Genomic DNA, 23,257 nt, shown 5'->3' on the forward strand with positions numbered 1-23,257 from the left:
CATCTACATGACGCCCACACATCATATCACTCATCATTACATCTACATGACGCCCACACATCATATCACTCATCATTACATCTACATGACGCACACACATCATATCACTCATCATTACATCCACATGACGACCCTCACATCATATCACTCATCATTACATCCACATGACGACCCTCACATCATATCACTCATCATTACATCCACATGACGACCCTCACATCATATCACTCATCATTACATCCACATGACGACCCACACATCATATCACTCATCATTACATCCACATGAAGACCCACACATCATATCACTCATCATTACATCTACATGACGGCCCACACATCATATCACTCATCATTACATCCACATGACGACCCACACATCATATCACTCATCATTACATCTACATGACGACCCACACATCATATCACTCATCATTACATCTACATGACGACCCTCACATCATATCACTCATCATTACATCTACATGACGGCCCACACATCATATCACTCATCATTACATCCACATGACGACCCTCACATCATATCACTCATCATTACATCTACATGACGACCCTCACATCATATCACTCATCATTACATCTACATGACGCTCCACACATCATATCACTCATCATTACATCCACATGACGACCCACACATCATATCACTCATCATTACATCTACATGACGCTCCACACATCATATCACTCATCATTACATCTACATGACGCTCCACACATCATATCACTCATCATTACATCTACATGACGGCCCACACATCATATCACTCATCATTACATCCACATGACGACCCACACATCATATCACTCATCATTACATCCACATGAAGACCCACACATCATATCACTCATCATTACATCTACATGACGGCCCACACATCATATCACTCATCATTACATCCACATGACGACCCACACATCATATCACTCATCATTACATCCACATGACGACCCACACATCATATCACTCATCATTACATCTACATGACGGCCCACACATCATATCACTCATCATTACATCCACATGACGACCCACACATCATATCACTCATCATTACATCTACATGACGGCCCACACATCATATCACTCATCATTACATCTACATGACGACCCACACATCATATCACTCATCATTACATCCACATGACGACCCACACATCATATCACTCATCATTACATCTACATGACGGCCCACACATCATATCACTCATCATTACATCCACATGACGACCCACACATCATATCACTCATCATTACATCTACATGACGGCCCACACATCATATCACTCATCATTACATCCACATGACGACCCACACATCATATCACTCATCATTACATCCACATGAAGACCCACACATCATATCACTCATCATTACATCTACATGACGGCCCACACATCATATCACTCATCATTACATCCACATGACGACCCACACATCATATCACTCATCATTACATCTACATGACGGCCCACACATCATATCACTCATCATTACATCTACATGACGACCCACACATATCACTCATCATTACATCTACATGACGGCCCACACATCATATCACTCATCATTACATCTACATGACGCTCCACACATCATATCACTCATCATTACATCTACATAACGCCCCTCACATCATATCACTCATCATTACATCCACATGACGACCCTCACATCATATCACTCATCATTACATCCACATGACGACCCACACATCATATCACTCATCATTACATCCACATGACGACCCTCACATCATATCACTCATCATTACATCCACATGACGACCCTCACATCATATCACTCATCATTACATCCACATGACGCCCCTCACATCATATCACTCATCATTACATCCACATGACGCCCACACATCATATCACTCATCATTACATCTACATGACGACCCACACATCATATCACTCATCATTACATCCACATGACGACCCACACATCATATCACTCATCATTACATCCACATGACGACCCACACATCATATCACTCATCATTACATCTACATGACGCCCCTCACATCATATCACTCATCATTACATCTACATGACGCCCACACATCATATCACTCATCATTACATCCACATGACGACCCACACATCATATCACTCATCATTACATCTACATGACGACCCACACATCATATCACTCATCATTACATCTACATGACGCCCACACATCATATCACTCATCATCACATCCACATGACGCCCCTCACATCATATCACTCATCATTACATCTACATGACGCCCACACATCATATCACTCATCATTACATCCACATGACGCCCACACATCATATCACTCATCATTACATCTACATGACGCCCACACATCATATCACTCATCATTACATCTACATGACGACCCACACATCATATCACTCATCATTACATCCACATGACGATCCACACATCATATCACTCATCATTACATCTACATGACGCCCCACACATCATATCACTCATCATTACATCTACATGACGCCCCACACATCATATCACTCATCATTACATCCACATGACGCCCACACATCATATCACTCATCATTACATCTACATGACGACCCTCACATCATATCACTCATCATTACATCCACATGACGCCCCACACATCATATCACTCATCATTACATCCACATGACGCCCACACATCATATCACTCATCATTACATCTACATGATGACCCACACATCATATCACTCATCATTACATCCACATGACGACCCACACATCATATCACTCATCATTACATCCACATGACGCCCACACATCATATCACTCATCATTACATCTACATGACGACCCACACATCATATCACTCATCATTACATCTACATGACGCTCCACACATCATATCACTCATCATTACATCTACATGACGACCCACACATCATATCACTCATCATTACATCTACATGACGCCCCTCACATATCACTCATCATTACATCTACATGACGCTCCTCACATCATATCACTCATCATTACATCTACATGACGCCCCTCACATCATATCACTCATCATTACATCCACATGACGACCCTCACATCATATCACTCATCATTACATCCACATGACGACCCTCACATCATATCACTCATCATTACATCTACATGACGACCCACACATCATATCACTCATCATTACATCCACATGACGACCCACACATCATATCACTCATCATTACATCTACATGACGACCCACACATCATATCACTCATCATTACATCCACATGACGCTCCACACATCATATCACTCATCATTACATCTACATGACGCTCCACACATCATATCACTCATCATTACATCTACATGACGCTCCACACATCATATCACTCATCATTACATCTACATGACGCTCCACACATCATATCACTCATCATTACATCTACATGACGACCCACACATCATATCACTCATCATTACATCCACATGACGACCCACACATCATATCACTCATCATTACATCTACATGACGCTCCACACATCATATCACTCATCATTACATCTACATGACGCTCCACACATCATATCACTCATCATTACATCTACATGACGCTCCACACATCATATCACTCATCATTACATCTACATGACGCTCCACACATCATATCACTCATCATTACATCTACATGACGCTCCACACATCATATCACTCATCATTACATCCACATGACGACCCTCACATCATATCACTCATCATTACATCTACATGACGACCCACACATCATATCACTCATCATTACATCCACATGACGCTCCACACATCATATCACTCATCATTACATCTACATGACGACCCTCACATCATATCACTCATCATTACATCTACATGACGCTCCACACATCATATCACTCATCATTACATCTACATGACGCTCCACACATCATATCACTCATCATTACATCTACATGACGCTCCACACATCATATCACTCATCATTACATCTACATGACGACCCACACATCATATCACTCATCATTACATCTACATGACGACCCACACATCATATCACTCATCATTACATCTACATGACGACCCACACATCATATCACTCATCATTACATCTACATGACGCTCCACACATCATATCACTCATCATTACATCTACATGACGCTCCACACATCATATCACTCATCATTACATCTACATGACGCTCCACACATCATATCACTCATCATTACATCTACATGACGACCCACACATCATATCACTCATCATTACATCTACATGACGACCCACACATCATATCACTCATCATTACATCTACATGACGACCCACACATCATATCACTCATCATTAAATCTACATGACGACCCACACATCATATCACTCATCATTACATCTACATGACGACCCACACATCATATCACTCATCATTACATCTACATGACGACCCACACATCATATCACTCATCATTACATCTACATGACGCTCCACACATCATATCACTCATCATTACATCCACATGACGCTCCACACATCATATCACTCATCATTAAATCTACATGACGACCCAGACATCATTACATCTACATGACGACCCACACATCATATCACTCATCATTACATCTACATGACGACCCACACATCATATCACTCATCATTACATCTACATGACGCCCCTCACATCATATCACTCATCATTACATCTACATGACGACCCACACATCATATCACTCATCATTACATCCACATGACGACCCACACATCATATCACTCATCATTACATCTACATGACGACCCACACATCATATCACTCATCATTACATCTACATGACGACCCACACATCATATCACTCATCATTACATCTACATGACGACCCACACATCATATCACTCATCATTACATCTACATGACGCCCCTCACATCATATCACTCATCATTACATCTACATGACGCCCCTCACATCATATCACTCATCATTACATCTACATGACGCTCCACACATCATATCACTCATCATTACATCTACATGACGCTCCACACATCATATCACTCATCATTACATCTACATGACGCTCCACACATCATATCACTCATCATTACATCCACATGACGCTCCACACATCATATCACTCATCATTAAATCTACATGACGACCCAGACATCATTACATCTACATGACGACCCACACATCATATCACTCATCATTACATCTACATGACGACCCACACATCATATCACTCATCATTACATCTACATGACGCCCCTCACATCATATCACTCATCATTACATCTACATGACGACCCACACATCATATCACTCATCATTACATCCACATGACGACCCACACATCATATCACTCATCATTACATCTACATGACGACCCACACATCATATCACTCATCATTACATCTACATGACGACCCTCACATCATATCACTCATCATTACATCTACATGACGCCCCTCACATCATACCACTCATCATTACATCTACATGACGGCCCACACATCATATCACTCATCATTACATCTACATGACGCCCCTCACATCATATCACTCATCATTACATCTACATGACGCCCCTCACATCATATCACTCATCATTACATCTACATGACGCCCCTCACATCATATCACTCATCATTACATCTACATGACGCCCCTCACATCATATCACTCATCATTACATCTACATGACGCCCCTCACATCATATCACTCATCATTACATCTACATGACGCCCCTCACATCATATCACTCATCATTACATCTACATGACGCCCCTCACATCATATCACTCATCATTACATCCACATGACGACCCTCACATCATATCACTCATCATTACATCCACATGACGACCCACACATCATATCACTCATCATTACATCCACATGACGACCCTCACATCATATCACTCATTATTACATCTACATGACGACCCACACATCATATCACTCATCATTACATCTACATGACGACCCACACATCATATCACTCATCATTACATCCACATGACGCCCCTCACATCATATCACTCATCATTACATCTACATGACGACCCTCACATCATATCACTCATCATTACATCTACATGACGACCCACACATCATATCACTCATCATTACATCCACATGACGACCCACACATCATATCACTCATCATTACATCCACATGACGCCCCTCACATCATATCACTCATCATTACATCCACATGACGCCCCTCACATCTTATCACTCATCATTACATCCACATGACGACCCTCACATCATATCACTCATCATTACATCTACATGACGACCCACACATCATATCACTCATCATTACATCTACATGACGACCCACACATCATATCACTCATCATTACATCTACATGACGACCCTCACATCATATCACTCATCATTACATCTACATGACGCCCACACATCATATCACTCATCATTACATCTACATGACGCCCCTCACATCATATCACTCATCATTACATCTACATGACGCCCCTCACATCATATCACTCATCATTACATCTACATGACGACCCTCACATCATATCACTCATCATTACATCTACATGACAACCCACACATCATATCACTCATCATTACATCCACATGACGACCCACACATCATATCACTCATCATTACATCCACATGACGACCCACACATCATATCACTCATCATTACATCCACATGACGCTCCACACATCATATCACTCATCATTACATCCACATGACGACCCCACACATCATATCACTCATCATTACATCCACATGACGACCCACACATCATATCACTCATCATTACATCTACATGACGACCCACACATCATATCACTCATCATTACATCTACATGACGACCCACACATCATATCACTCATCATTACATCCACATGACGACCCACACATCATATCACTCATCATTACATCCACATGACGATCCACACATCATATCACTCATCATTACATCTACATGACGCCCCTCACATCATATCACTCATCATTACATCTACATGACGCCCCTCACATCATATCACTCATCATTACATCCACATGACGACCCACACATCATATCACTCATCATTACATCCACATGACGCTCCACACATCATATCACTCATCATTACATCCACATGACGACCCACACATCATATCACTCATCATTACATCTACATGACGGCCCACACATCATATCACTCATCATTACATCCACATGACGACCCACACATCATATCACTCATCATTACATCTACATGACGACCCTCACATCATATCACTCATCATTACATCCACATGACGACCCACACATCATATCACTCATCATTACATCTACATGACGACCCACACATCATATCACTCATCATTACATCCACATGACGGCCCACACATCATATCACTCATCATTACATCCACATGACGACCCACACATCATATCACTCATCATTACATCCACATGACGACCCACACATCATATCACTCATCATTACATCCACATGACGGCCCACACATCATATCACTCATCATTACATCCACATGACGACCCACACATCATATCACTCATCATTACATCTACATGACGACCCACACATCATATCACTCATCATTACATCCACATGACGGCCCACACATCATATCACTCATCATTACATCCACATGACGACCCACACATCATATCACTCATCATTACATCCACATGACGACCCACACATCATATCACTCATCATTACATCTACATGACGACCCACACATCATATCACTCATCATTACATCCACATGACGACCCACACATCATATCACTCATCATTACATCTACATGACGCCCACACATCATATCACTCATCATTACATCTACATGACGACCCACACATCATATCACTCATCATTACATCCACATGACGACCCACACATCATATCACTCTGTTATGCTGTTATGCACACGCCCGGGCTAAGCGGCGTGTGCGTGTGATTGTAGTGATTCCACTGGACCGTGCCGGAGAGTGAATGCCTGGAGGGGCGTGACTAAGTATTCACCCGATCCGACCAGGGTCGCACGACGGCATACGACGCCAGTGCACCAAGGAGGAACCGAGCAGAGGGACCAGGTGCTACTCCAGGACAGACCCCGGACACGGCTGTTGACCCACACAGGGGAATACAGGAACAGGCTGGTAGGCTGGCACACAGACTGGTGGGTATAGGCAGGCACGACTGGTATGCAGGCAGGCGGGTATGCAGGCAGGGGGGTAAAGGCAAGCACAGCTAGAGTGCAGACAGGGAGGCACTAGCAGGTAGGAACACAGGCGGGATAGGACCCAGTACACACCGGGACTCAGGAACAGGCAGGTTAGGCTGGCACAGACTGGTGGATATAAGCAAACACGGCAGGTATGCAGATGGGTGGATACAGGCGAGTATGCAGGCAGGGAGGTACTGGCCGAAAGGACGGGCTGGAGCACAGAAAGGTTAAGACCCAGTACAGACTGGGTCACAGAACCGCAGATGCGGTAGACAACCACAGCAGAGAGGGAACGCCCGAAGCGGTGGGCAAGAACAGAGCAGGACGGGTTTGCAGGAGCAGCGAGCACAAGCAGGGCAGGACAGGACTGCCGGAGCAGCGGGCAGAAGCAGGGCAGGACAGGACTGCCAGAGCAGCGGGCAGAAGCAGGGCAGGACAGGACTGCCAGAGCAGCGGGCAGAAGCAGGGCAGGACAGGACTGCCAGAGCAGCGGGCAGAAGCAGGGCAGGACAGGACTGCCAGAGCAGCGGGCAGAAGCAGGGCAGGACAGGACTGCCAGAGCAGCGGGCAGAAGCAGGGCAGGACAGGACTGCCAGAGCAGCGGGCAGAAGCAGGGCAGGACAGGACTGCCAGAGCAGCGGGCAAAAGCAGGGCAGGACAGGACTGCCAGAGCAGCGGGCAGAGGAGTCAGAGCAGGCTAGGCTGAGTAGGGGGGACAGGGCTCTGTTCACACGGAACAGACAGGAAGGGAAAGGCAGAGCCAGACACCCACAGGGTACTTGCAGTGAAGTAGCGAGTGGACCACAAACTCACAAACGGGAGTACAGAGACAACAAGCAGGAGTTAGGTACAAGTTCAGACTCTGCAGAAAAAGGAAGGGAACGGACATAGAGGAAAAACAGGTAAAGGATAGGAGAGAGTTCAGACTGGAACTGAGTGTACGGAGGAGACCGACACTGCAGCGGGATACAGGAGCGGGTCTGGGAATACGGCCCCCAGAGAGGCAGGATGAACAGGCAAGGAGCGTGTACAGACAGGACAGACAAGATACAGGAGCGGGTCTAGGGAATCGGCCCCTAGAAGGCGAGAGGAACAGGCTAGGAGCGTGTTCAGACAGGTCAGACAAGATACAGGAGCGGGTCTAGGTAATCGGCCCCTAGAAGGCAGGAGGAACAGGCTAGGAGCGTGTTCAGACAGGTCAGACAAGATACAGGAACAGGTCTAGGTAATCGGCCCCTAGAAGGCAGGAGGAACAGGCTAGGAGCGTGTTCAGACAGGCCTGGAAATACAGCCTCCAGGATAGGCAGACAAGAGAACACAGAACAGGACCTGGCACCTTCAGAGTGCAAGCACACACTGAAAGAAACACTATGCTCAGGCAGGAATAGAAGGGAGCTGCTGAGCTATATACCAGGTGACAGACAGCAATAGGCTGAGGACGCACAAGGGGTGTGACCCACAGCAGGTACAAAAGGCAGGAAGTGATCGGGCGCCGCCCTTAAGCAGCAGAAACAGACACAAACAGACAGCATGGAGGGAAGCCAGAGAGACATTCTGGACAGGAGATCAAGTGCGCGCTCCTGCACAGTGGGAGATGGACCACCATGCAAGGACGCCGCCAGGTATGTTACACACTCATCATTACATCCACATGACGGCCCACACATCATATCACTCATCATTACATCCACATGACGACCCACACATCATATCACTCATCATTACATCCACATGACGACCCACACATCATATCACTCATCATTACATCCACATGACGCCCCACACATCATATCACTCATCATTACATCTACATGACGACCCTCACATCATATCACTCATCATTACATCCACATGACGACCCACACATCATATCACTCATCATTACATCCACATGACGACCCACACATCATATCACTCATCATTACATCTACATGACGCCCCACACATCATATCACTCATCATTACATCCACATGACGCCCCTCACATCATATCACTCATCATTACATCTACATGACGACCCACACATCATATCACTCATCATTACATCTACATGACGCCCCACACATCATATCACTCATCATTACATCTACATGACGCCCCTCACATCATATCACTCATCATTACATCTACATGACGCCCCACACATCATATCACTCATCATTACATCCACATGACGACCCACACATCATATCACTCATCATTACATCTACATGACGCTCCACACATCATATCACTCATCATTACATCTACATGACGCCCCTCACATCATATCACTCATCATTACATCTACATGACGCCCCACACATCATATCACTCATCATTACATCCACATGACGACCCACACATCATATCACTCATCATTACATCCACATGACGCCCCTCACATCATATCACTCATCATTACATCTACATGACGCCCCACACATCATATCACTCATCATTACATCTACATGACGACCCTCACATCATATCACTCATCATTACATCCACATGACGACCCACACATCATATCACTCATCATTACATCCACATGACGACCCACACATCATATCACTCATCATTACATCTACATGACGACCCTCACATCATATCACTCATCATTACATCTACATGACGCCCCTCACATCATATCACTCATCATTACATCTACATGACGACCCACACATCATATCACTCATCATTACATCTACATGACGACCCACACATCATATCACTCATCATTACATCCACATGACGACCCACACATCATATCACTCATCATTACATCTACATGACGACCCACACATCATATCACTCATCATTACATCTACATGAAGCCCACACATCATATCACTCATCATTACATCTACATGACGACCCTCACATCATATCACTCATCATTACATCCACATGACGACCCACACATCATATCACTCATCATTACATCCACATGACGACCCACACATCATATCACTCATCATTACATCTACATGACGACCCACACATCATATCACTCATCATTACATCCACATGACGCTCCACACATCATATCACTCATCATTACATCCACATGACGACCCACACATCATATCACTCATCATTACATCCACATGACGACCCACACATCATACCACTCATCATTACATCTACATGACGCCCCTCACATCATATCACTCATCATTACATCCACATGACGACCCTCACATCATATCACTCATCATTACATCTACATGACGACCCTCACATCATATCACTCATCATTACATCCACATGACGCCCCTCACATCATATCACTCATCATTACATCCACATGACGACCCACACATCATATCACTCATCATTACATCCACATGACGACCCACACATCATATCACTCATCATTACATGTACATGACGACCCACACATCATATCACTCATCATTACATCCACATGACGCCCCTCACATCATATCACTCATCATTACATCCACATGACGGCCCACACATCATATCACTCATCATTACATCCACATGACGCTCCACACATCATATCACTCATCATTACATCTACATGACGACCCTCACATCATATCACTCATCATTACATCTACATGACGCTCCACACATCATATCACTCATCATTACATCCACATGACGCTCCACACATCATATCACTCATCATTACATCCACATGACGACCCTCACATCATATCACTCATCATTACATCTACATGACGACCCACACATCATATCACTCATCATTACATCCACATGACGACCCACACATCATATCACTCATCATTACATCCACATGACGACCCTCACATCATATCACTCATCATTACATCCACATGACGCCCCTCACATCATATCACTCATCATTACATCCACATGACGACCCACACATCATATCACTCATCATTACATCCACATGACGACCCACACATCATATCACTCATCATTACATCCACATGACGCTCCACACATCATATCACTCATCATTACATCTACATGACGACCCTCACATCATATCACTCATCATTACATCTACATGACGACCCACACATCATATCACTCATCATTACATCTACATGACGACCCTCACATCATATCACTCATCATTACATCTACATGACGCCCCTCACATCATATCACTCATCATTACATCTACATGACGACCCACACATCATATCACTCATCATTACATCTACATGACGACCCACACATCATATCACTCATCATTACATCTACATGACGACCCCACACATCATATCACTCATCATTACATCCACATGACGACCCACACATCATATCACTCATCATTACATCTACATGACGACCCACACATCATATCACTCATCATTACATCTACATGACGACCCACACATCATATCACTCATCATTACATCTACATGACGCTCCACACATCATATCACTCATCATTACATCCACATGACGACCCACACATCATATCACTCATCATTACATCCACATGACGACCCACACATCATATCACTCATCATTACATCCACATGACGCTCCATACATCATATCACTCATCATTACATCCACATGACGACCCACACATCATATCACCTACATGACGACCCTCACATCATATCACTCATCATTACATCTACATGACGACCCACACATCATATCACTCATCATTACATCCACATGACGGCCCACACATCATATCACTCATCATTACATCCACATGACGACCCACACATCATATCACTCATCATTACATCCACATGACGACCCACACATCATATCACTCATCATTACATCCACATGACGGCCCACACATCATATCACTCATCATTACATCCACATGACGACCCACACATCATATCACTCATCATTACATCTACATGACGACCCACACATCATATCACTCATCATTACATCCACATGACGACCCACACATCATATCACTCATCATTACATCTACATGACGACCCCACACATCATATCACTCATCATTACATCCACATGACGACCCACACATCATATCACTCATCATTACATCTACATGACGACCCACACATCATATCACTCATCATTACATCTACATGACGACCCACACATCATATCACTCATCATTACATCTACATGACGCTCCACACATCATATCACTCATCATTACATCCACATGACGACCCACACATCATATCACTCATCATTACATCCACATGACGACCCACACATCATATCACTCATCATTACATCTACATGACGACCCACACATCATATCACTCATCATTACATCCACATGACGCTCCACACATCATATCACTCATCATTACATCTACATGACGACCCACACATCATATCACTCATCATTACATCCACATGACGACCCACACATCATATCACTCATCATTACATCTACATGACGACCCTCACATCATATCACTCATCATTACATCCACATGACGACCCACACATCATATCACTCATCATTACATCCACATGACGGCCCACACATCATATCACTCATCATTACATCCACATGACGACCCACACATCATATCACTCATCATTACATCTACATGACGACCCTCACATCATATCACTCATCATTACATCCACATGACGACCCACACATCATATCACTCATCATTACATCCACATGACGACCCACACATCATATCACTCATCATTACATCTACATGACGACCCACACATCATATCACTCATCATTACATCCACATGACGACCCACACATCATATCACTCATCATTACATCTACATGACGCCCCACACATCATATCACTCATCATTACATCTACATGACGACCCTCACATCATATCACTCATCATTACATCTACATGACGACCCACACATCATATCACTCATCATTACATCCACATGATGACCCACACATCATATCACTCATCATTACATCTACATGACGACCCACACATCATATCACTCATCATTACATCTACATGACGACCCACACATCATATCACTCATCATTACATCCACATGACGACCCACACATCATATCACTCATCATTACATCTACATGACGCCCCTCACATCATATCACTCATCATTACATCTACATGACGCCCCTCACATCATATCACTCATCATTACATCTACATGACGACCCACACATCATATCACTCATCATTACATCTACATGACGACCCCACACATCATATCACTCATCATTACATCTACATGACGACCCTCACATCATATCACTCATCATTACATCCACATGACGCTCCACACATCATATCACTCATCATTACATCTACATGACGCCCACACATCATATCACTCATCATTACATCTACATGACGACCCACACATCATATCACTCATCATTACATCCACATGACGCTCCACACATCATATCACTCATCATTACATCTACATGACGACCCACACATCATATCACTCATCATTACATCCACATGACGACCCACACATCATATCACTCATCATTACATCTACATGACGCTCCACACATCATATCACTCATCATTACATCTACATGACGACCCACACATCATATCACTCATCATTACATCTACATGACGACCCACACATCATATCACTCATCATTACATCCACATGACGCCCACACATCATATCACTCATCATTACATCCACATGACGACCCACACATCATATCACTCATCATTACATCCACATGACGACCCTCACATCATATCACTCATCATTACATCTACATGACGCTCCACACATCATATCACTCATCATTACATCTACATGACGCTCCACACATCATATCACACATCATATCACTCATCATTACATCTACATGACGACCCACACATCATATCACTCATCATTACATCCACATGACGCTCCACACATCATATCACTCATCATTACATCTACATGACGACCCACACATCATATCACTCATCATTACATCCACATGACGACCCACACATCATATCACTCATCATTACATCCACATGACGACCCTCACATCATATCACTCATCATTACATCTACATGACGCTCCACACATCATATCACTCATCATTACATCTACATGACGCTCCACACATCATATCACTCATCATTACATCTACATGACGCTCCACACATCATATCACTCATCATTACATCCACATGACGACCCACACATCATATCACTCATCATTACATCTACATGACGACCCTCACATCATATCACTCATCATTACATCTACATGACGCCCCTCACATCATATCACTCATCATTACATCTACATGACGCTCCACACATCATATCACTCATCATTACATCCACATGACGCTCCACACATCATATCACTCATCATATCTCGCTTCTCAGGCTGGAATGTTGTTCAGTTATAAATAAAGTAGGAGCAGGAAGAAAAAAGTGAAACTGACATAACAGGTAAACTCTCGGGCGCCGCTGATCTCTGCTGTCCTCTAGTTGCAGATACAGAGCACTGGAGACTTCTGTTCGGCATAGAGGAAGCATCGGTCGTGTTACCTTTTACTTTTATCTGGAATCTGGCAATTGGTGTTCCGGGAGCCACCAGGACATCACGCAGCTCCTCCAGGATCTGGGGCAGCTGCTCCTGCTCTGAGGCCGATTCCAGGCTCTCCTGTTCCCTGCAAAGCGGAGAGGGAAAGCGTCACCACCAACACAATGTCCTGAGAGAGAGCGCAGCTCTGGAGGTGACTGGAGGATAAGACATGGTGTAACAGCAGAATAGTGACTGTAGCTCTGGAGGTGACTGGAGCATAAGACCTGATGTAACAGCAGAATAGTGACTGCAGCTCTGGAGGTGACTGGAGGATAAGACACGATGTAACAGCAGAATAGTGACTGCAGCTCTGGAGGTGACTGGAGGATAAGACACGATGTAACAGCAGAATAGTGACTGCAGCTCTGGAGGTGACTGGAGGATAAGACACGATGTAACAGCAGAATAGTGACTGCAGCTCTGGAGGTGACTGGAGGATAAGACACGATGTAACAGCAGAATAGTGACTGCAGCTCTGGAGGTGACTGGAGGATAAGACACGATGTAACAGCAGAATAGTGACTGCAGCTCTGGAGGTGACTGGAGGATAAGACACGATGTAACAGCAGAATAGTGACTGCAGCTCTAGAGGTGACTGGAGAATAAGACACAATGTAACAGCAGAATAATAACTGCAGCTCTGGAGGTGACTGGAGGATAAGAAACGATGTAACAGCAGAATAGTGACTGCAGCTCTAGAGGTGACTGGAGGATAAGAAACGATGTAACAGCAGAATAGTGACTGCAGCTCTAGAGGTGACTGGAGGATAAGACGTGATGTAACAGCAGAATAGTGACTACAGCTCTGGAGGTGACTGGAGGATAAGACTCGATGTAACAGCAGAATAGTGACTGCAGCTCTGGAGGTGACTGGAGGATAAGACATGATGTAACAGCAGAATAGTGACTGCAGCTCTGGAGGTGAATGGAGGATAAGACACGATGTAACAGCAGAATAGTGACTGTAGCTCTGGTGGTGAATGGAGCATGAGATATGATATAGCAGCTGAATAGTGATTGCAGCTCTGGAGGTGAATGGAGGATAAGACACGATGTAACAGCAGAATAGTGACTGCAGCTCTGGAGGTGACTGGAGGATGAGATATGATGTAGCAGCTGAATAGTGACTGCAGCTCTGGAGGTGAATGGAGCATGAGATATGATGTAACAGCAGAATAGTGACCGCAGCTCTGGAGGTGACTGGAGGATAAGACACGATGTAACAGCAGAATAGTGACTGCAGCTCTGGAGGTGACTGGAGGATGAGATATGATGTAGCAGCTGAATAGTGACTGCAGCTCTGGAGGTGACTGGAGCATGAGATATGATGTAACACGTTTTTTCCGTTCTTTCAGGACAGTATTGTGAATGTGCCTGTGCTGTTACTCCGCGCAGCTGCTGCACAGATGTACAGAGCCGTGCACACTGCAGGGGACACGGCGCTCGCTGATCGTCTGACCTCTAGGGTCGCGTCAGATGTGAGCGGCACCTATCAACATTCTGAAACTCCATCCAGCAGCAATGATCTGATTGTCAGAACCGCTAGATGTCGACCTACACACTAATCTCTTCCCCGCAGGACAGACGTCTCTTTTTTACCATGAGAGCCAAAATCTGTCAGAGAAGCCATATTGTCACCAATGGCCGATAGCGGCTCATTAAAGGCTGAACGTGGTCAGAGGTCTCAGGCGATGTGAACCTGAGAACATGTCTGGCGCCGTGTGCAGCTCCGTGCGCAGTTACGGTCTGTAAATGGAGCAGGCGACAGCACACTGAGATTACTTCCCCACCAGTGGACAGAGCATGGACCGGGGAGAAGATTATTTTAATGAAGGGTGAATTAGGACATCTGTGTGTCATGGTCCCAAAACGAACCACGATTCGCGGACTGATCGCGGATCTCCTGTGCTGAATTGCACAGCCTCATGGATCTATACAGACCTCCCTACTGCAAGATAAGAAAGAAGCACACACTAAAAGAGTACCCTAATCTCGCACTGTCCTCTATGCACCCTACAAAAATATTCTCCCACTGAAGCCCATGAGTGATCCCACACAGTATCATAATGCCTTATTGACTCCCACAGCATGAGGTCCCCATAGCACACAGGGCAATGCCCCCAGAGTACATTCCTCCACACACAGTATGATGTCCTCACAGTACATTCCCCACACACAGTATGATGTCCCCACAGTACATTCCCCCACACACAGTATGATGTCCCCACAGTACATTCCCCCACACACAGTATGATGCCCCCACAGTACATTCCCCCACACACAGTATGATGCCCCCACAGTACATTCCCCCACACACAGTATGATGTCCCCACAGTACATTCCCCCACACACAGTATGATGCCCCCACAGTACATTCCCCCACACACAGTATGATGTCCTCACAGTACATTCCTCCACACACAGTATGATGTCCCCACTGTACATTCCCCCACACACAGTATGATGCCCCCACACACAGTATGATGTCCTCACAGTACATTCCCCCACACACAGTATGATGCCCCCACAGTACATTCCCCCACACACAGTATGATGTCCTCACAGTACATTCCCCCACACACAGTATGATGCCCCCACAGTACATTCCCCCACACACAGTATGATGTCCTCACAGTACATTCCTCCACACACAGTATGATGTCCTCACAGTACATTCCCCCACACACAGTATGATGCCCCCACAGTACATTCCCCCACACACAGTATGATGTCCCCACAGTACATTCCCCCCACACACAGTATGATGTCCTCACAGTACATTCCCCCACACACAGTATGATGCCCCCACAGTACATTCCCCCACACACAGTATGATGCCCCCACAGTACATTCCCCCACACACAGTATGATGTCCTCACAGTACATTCCTCCACACACAGTATGATGTCTCCACAGTACATTCCCCCACACACAGTATGATGCCCCCACAGTACATTCCCCCACACACAGTATGATGCCCCCACAGTACATTCCCCCACACACAGTATGATGCCCCCACAGTACATTCCCCCACACACAGTATGATGTCCCCACAGTACATTCCCCCACACACAGTATGATGCCCCCACAGTACATTCCCCCACACACAGTATGATGCCCCCACAGTACATTCCCCCACACACAGTATGATGTCCTCACAGTACATTCCTCCACACACAGTATGATGCCTCCACAGTACATTCGCCCACACACAGTATGATGCCCCCACAGTACATTCCCCCACACACAGTATGATGCCCCCACAGTACATTCCCCCACACACAGTATGATGTCCTCACAGTACATTCCCCCACACATAGTATGATGCCCCCACAGTACATTCCCCCACACACAGTATGATGTCCCCACAGTACATTCCCCCACACACAGTATGATGCCCCCACAGTACATTCCCCCACACACAGTATGATGCCCCCACAGTACATTCCCCCACACACAGTATGATGTCCCCACAGTACATTCCCCCACACACAGTATGATGCCCCCACAGTACATTCCCGCACACACAGTATGATGTCCTCACAGTACATTCCTCCACACACAGTATGATGTCCCCACTGTACATTCCCCCACACACAGTATGATGCCCGCACAGTACATTCCCCCACACACAGTATGATGTCCTCACAGTACATTCCCCCACACACAGTATGATGCCCCCACAGTACATTCCCCCACACACAGTATGATGTCCTCACAGTACATTCCCCCACACACAGTATGATGCCCCCACAGTACATTCCCCCACACACAGTATGATGTCCTCACAGTACATTCCTCCACACACAGTATGATGTCCTCACAGTACATTCCCCCACACACAGTATGATGCCCCCACAGTACATTCCCCCACACACAGTATGATGTCCCCACAGTACATTCCCCCCACACACAGTATGATGTCCTCACAGTACATTCCCCCACACACAGTATGTTGTCTCCACAGTACATTCCTCCACACACAGTATGATGTCCTCACAGTACATTCCCCCACACACAGTATGATGCCCCCACAGTACATTCCCCCACACACAGTATGATGTCCCCACAGTACATTCCCCCCACACACAGTATGATGTCCTCACAGTACATTCCCCCACACACAGTATGATGTCTCCACAGTACATTCCCCCCACACACAGTATGATGTCCTCACAGTACATTCCCCCACACACAGTATGATGTCTCCACAGTACATTCCCCCACACACAGTATGATATCCCCACAGTACATTCCCCCCACACACAGTATGATGTCCCCACAGTACATTCTTCCACACACAGTATGATGTCTCCACAGTACATTCCCCACACACAGTATGATGTCCTCACAGTACATTCCCCACACACAGTATGATATCCCCACAGTACATTCCCCCACACACAGTATGATGTCCCCACAGTACATTCCCTCCACACACAGTATGATGTCTCCACAGTACATTCCTCCACACACAGTATGATGTCTCCACAGTACATTCCCCACACACAGTATGATGTCCCCACAGTACATTCCCCACACACAGTATGATGTCCCCACAGTACATTCCCTCCACACACAGTATGATGTCTCCACAGTACATTCCTCCACACACAGTATGATGTCTCCACAGTACATTCCCCACACACAGTATGATGTCCCCACAGTACACTCCCCCACACACAGTATGATGTCCTCACAGTACATTCCCCACACACAGTATGATGTCTCCACAGTACATTCCCCCACACACAGTATGATATCCCCACAGTACATTCCCCCCACACACAGTATGATGTCCCCACAGTACATTCCTCCACACACAGTATGATGTCTCCACAGTACATTCCCCACACACAGTATGATGTCCCCACAGTACACTCCCCCACACACAGTATGATGTCCTCACAGTACATTCCCCACACACAGTATGATGTCTCCACAGTACATTCCCTCCACACACAGTATGATGTCTCCACAGTACATTCCTCCACACACAGTATGATGTCCCCACAGTACATTCCCCACACACAGTATGATGTCCCCACAGTACATTCCCTCCACACACAGTATGATGTCTCCACAGTACATTCCCCACACACAGTATGATGTCCCCACAGTACATTCCCCCCACACACAGTATGATGTCTCCACAGTACATTCCCCCACACACAGTATGATGTCTCCACAGTACATTCCCCACACACAGTATGATGTCCCCACAGTACTTTCCCCCACACACAGTATGATGTCCCCACAGTACATTCCTCCACACACAGTATGATGTCCTCACAGTACATTCCCCACACACAGTATGATGTCCCCACAGTACATTCCTCCACACACAGTATGATGTCCACACAGTACATTCCCCCCACACACAGTATGATGTCCTCACAGTACATTCCCCCACACACAGTATGATGTCTCCACAGTACATTCCCCCACACACAGTATGATATCCCCACAGTACATTCCCCCCACACACAGTATGATGTCCCCACAGTACATTCCTCCACACACAGTATGATGTCCTCACAGTACATCCCCCCACACATAGTATGATGTCCTCACAGTACAGTCCCCCCACACACAGTATGATGTCCCCACAGTACATTCCTCCACACACAGTATGATGTCCCCACAGTACACTCCCCCACACACAGTATGATGTCCTCACAGTACATTCCCCCCACACACAGTATGATGTCTCCACAGTACATTCCCTCCACACACAGTATGATGTCTCCACAGTACATTACTCCACACACAGTATGATGTCTCCACAGTACATTCCCTCCACACACAGTATGATGTCTCCACAGTACATTCCTCCACACACAGTATGATGTCTCCACAGTACATTCCTCCACACACAGTATGATGTCTCCACAGTACATTCCCCACACACAGTATGATGTCCCCACAGTACATTACCCCCACACACAGTATGATGTCCTCACAGTACATTCCCCCCACACACAGTATGATGTCTCCACAGTACATTCCCCACACACAGTATGATGTCCCCACAGTACACTCCCCCACACACAGTATGATGTCTCCACAGTACATTCCTCCCACACACAGTATGATGTCTCCACAGTACATTCCCCCACACATAGTATGATGTCCTCACAGTACAGTCCCCCCACACACAGTATGATGTCCCCACAGTACATTCCTCCACACACAGTATGATGTCCTCACAGTACAGTCCCCCCACCCACAGTATGATGTCCTCACAGTACATCCCCCCACACACAGTATGATGTCCCCACAGTACATTCCTCCACACACAGTATGATGTCTCCACAGTACATTCCTCCACACACAGTATGATGTCTCCACAGTACATTCCCCACACACAGTATGATGTCCCCACAGTACATTACCCCCACACACAGTATGATGTCCTCACAGTACATTCCCCCCACACACAGTATGATGTCTCCACAGTACATTCCCCACACACAGTATGATGTCCCCACAGTACACTCCCCCACACACAGTATGATGTCTCCACAGTACATTCCTCCCACACACAGTATGATGTCTCCACAGTACATTCCCCCACACATAGTATGATGTCCTCACAGTACAGTCCCCCCACACACAGTATGATGTCCCCACAGTACATTCCTCCACACACAGTATGATGTCCCCACAGTACACTCCCCCACACACAGTATGATGTCCTCACAGTACATTCCCCCCACACACAGTATGATGTCTCCACAGTACATTCCCTCCACACACAGTATGATGTCTCCACAGTACATTCCTCCACACACAGTATGATGTCTCCACAGTACATTCCCTCCACACACAGTATGATGTCTCCACAGTACATTCCTCCACACACAGTATGATGTCTCCACAGTACATTCCTCCACACACAGTATGATGTCTCCACAGTACATTCCCCACACACAGTATGATGTCCCCACAGTACATTACCCCCACACACAGTATGATGTCCTCACAGTACATTCCCCCCACACACAGTATGATGTCTCCACAGTACATTCCCCACACACAGTATGATGTCCCCACAGTACACTCCCCCACACACAGTATGATGTCTCCACAGTACATTCCTCCCACACACAGTATGATGTCTCCACAGTACATTCCCTCCACACACAGTATGATGTCTCCACAGTACATTCCCTCCACACACAGTATGATGTCCTCACAGTACATTCCCCCACACACAGTATGATGTCTCCACAGTACAATCCCCACACACAGTATGATGTCTCCACAGTACATTCCCCACACACAGTATGATGTCCCCACAGTACATTACCCCCACACACAGTATGATGTCTCCACAGTACATTCCTCCCACACACAGTATGATGTCTCCACAGTACATTCCCTCCACACACAGTATGATGTCCTCACAGTACATTCCCCCCACACACAGTATGATGTCTCCACAGTACATTCCCTCCATACACAGTATGATGTCTCCACAGTACATTCCCTCCACACACAGTATGATGTCTCCACAGTACATTCCTCC

At 45.6% G+C, this 23,257-nt stretch overlaps 1 protein-coding gene across 1 annotated transcript in view; it reads right to left on the reverse strand.

Annotated features, from left to right (window-relative positions):
• The window catches only part of OBSCN (obscurin, cytoskeletal calmodulin and titin-interacting RhoGEF), a 528,918-nt gene that overhangs the window by 37,167 nt on the left and 468,494 nt on the right, over window positions 1-23,257 (reverse strand). Inside the window, exon 68 of the mRNA XM_073676881.1 lies at window positions 15,690-15,811. Within this exon, the coding sequence (XP_073532982.1) occupies window positions 15,690-15,811 (122 nt within the window). The remainder of the gene's footprint in view (window positions 1-15,689; window positions 15,812-23,257) is intronic.

Source organism: Phyllobates terribilis, unplaced genomic scaffold, assembly GCF_046119375.1.
Source record: "Phyllobates terribilis strain yellow unplaced genomic scaffold, ASM4611937v1 Scaffold_4__5_contigs__length_816908805, whole genome shotgun sequence".
NCBI lineage: Eukaryota > Metazoa > Chordata > Amphibia > Anura > Dendrobatidae > Phyllobates > Phyllobates terribilis.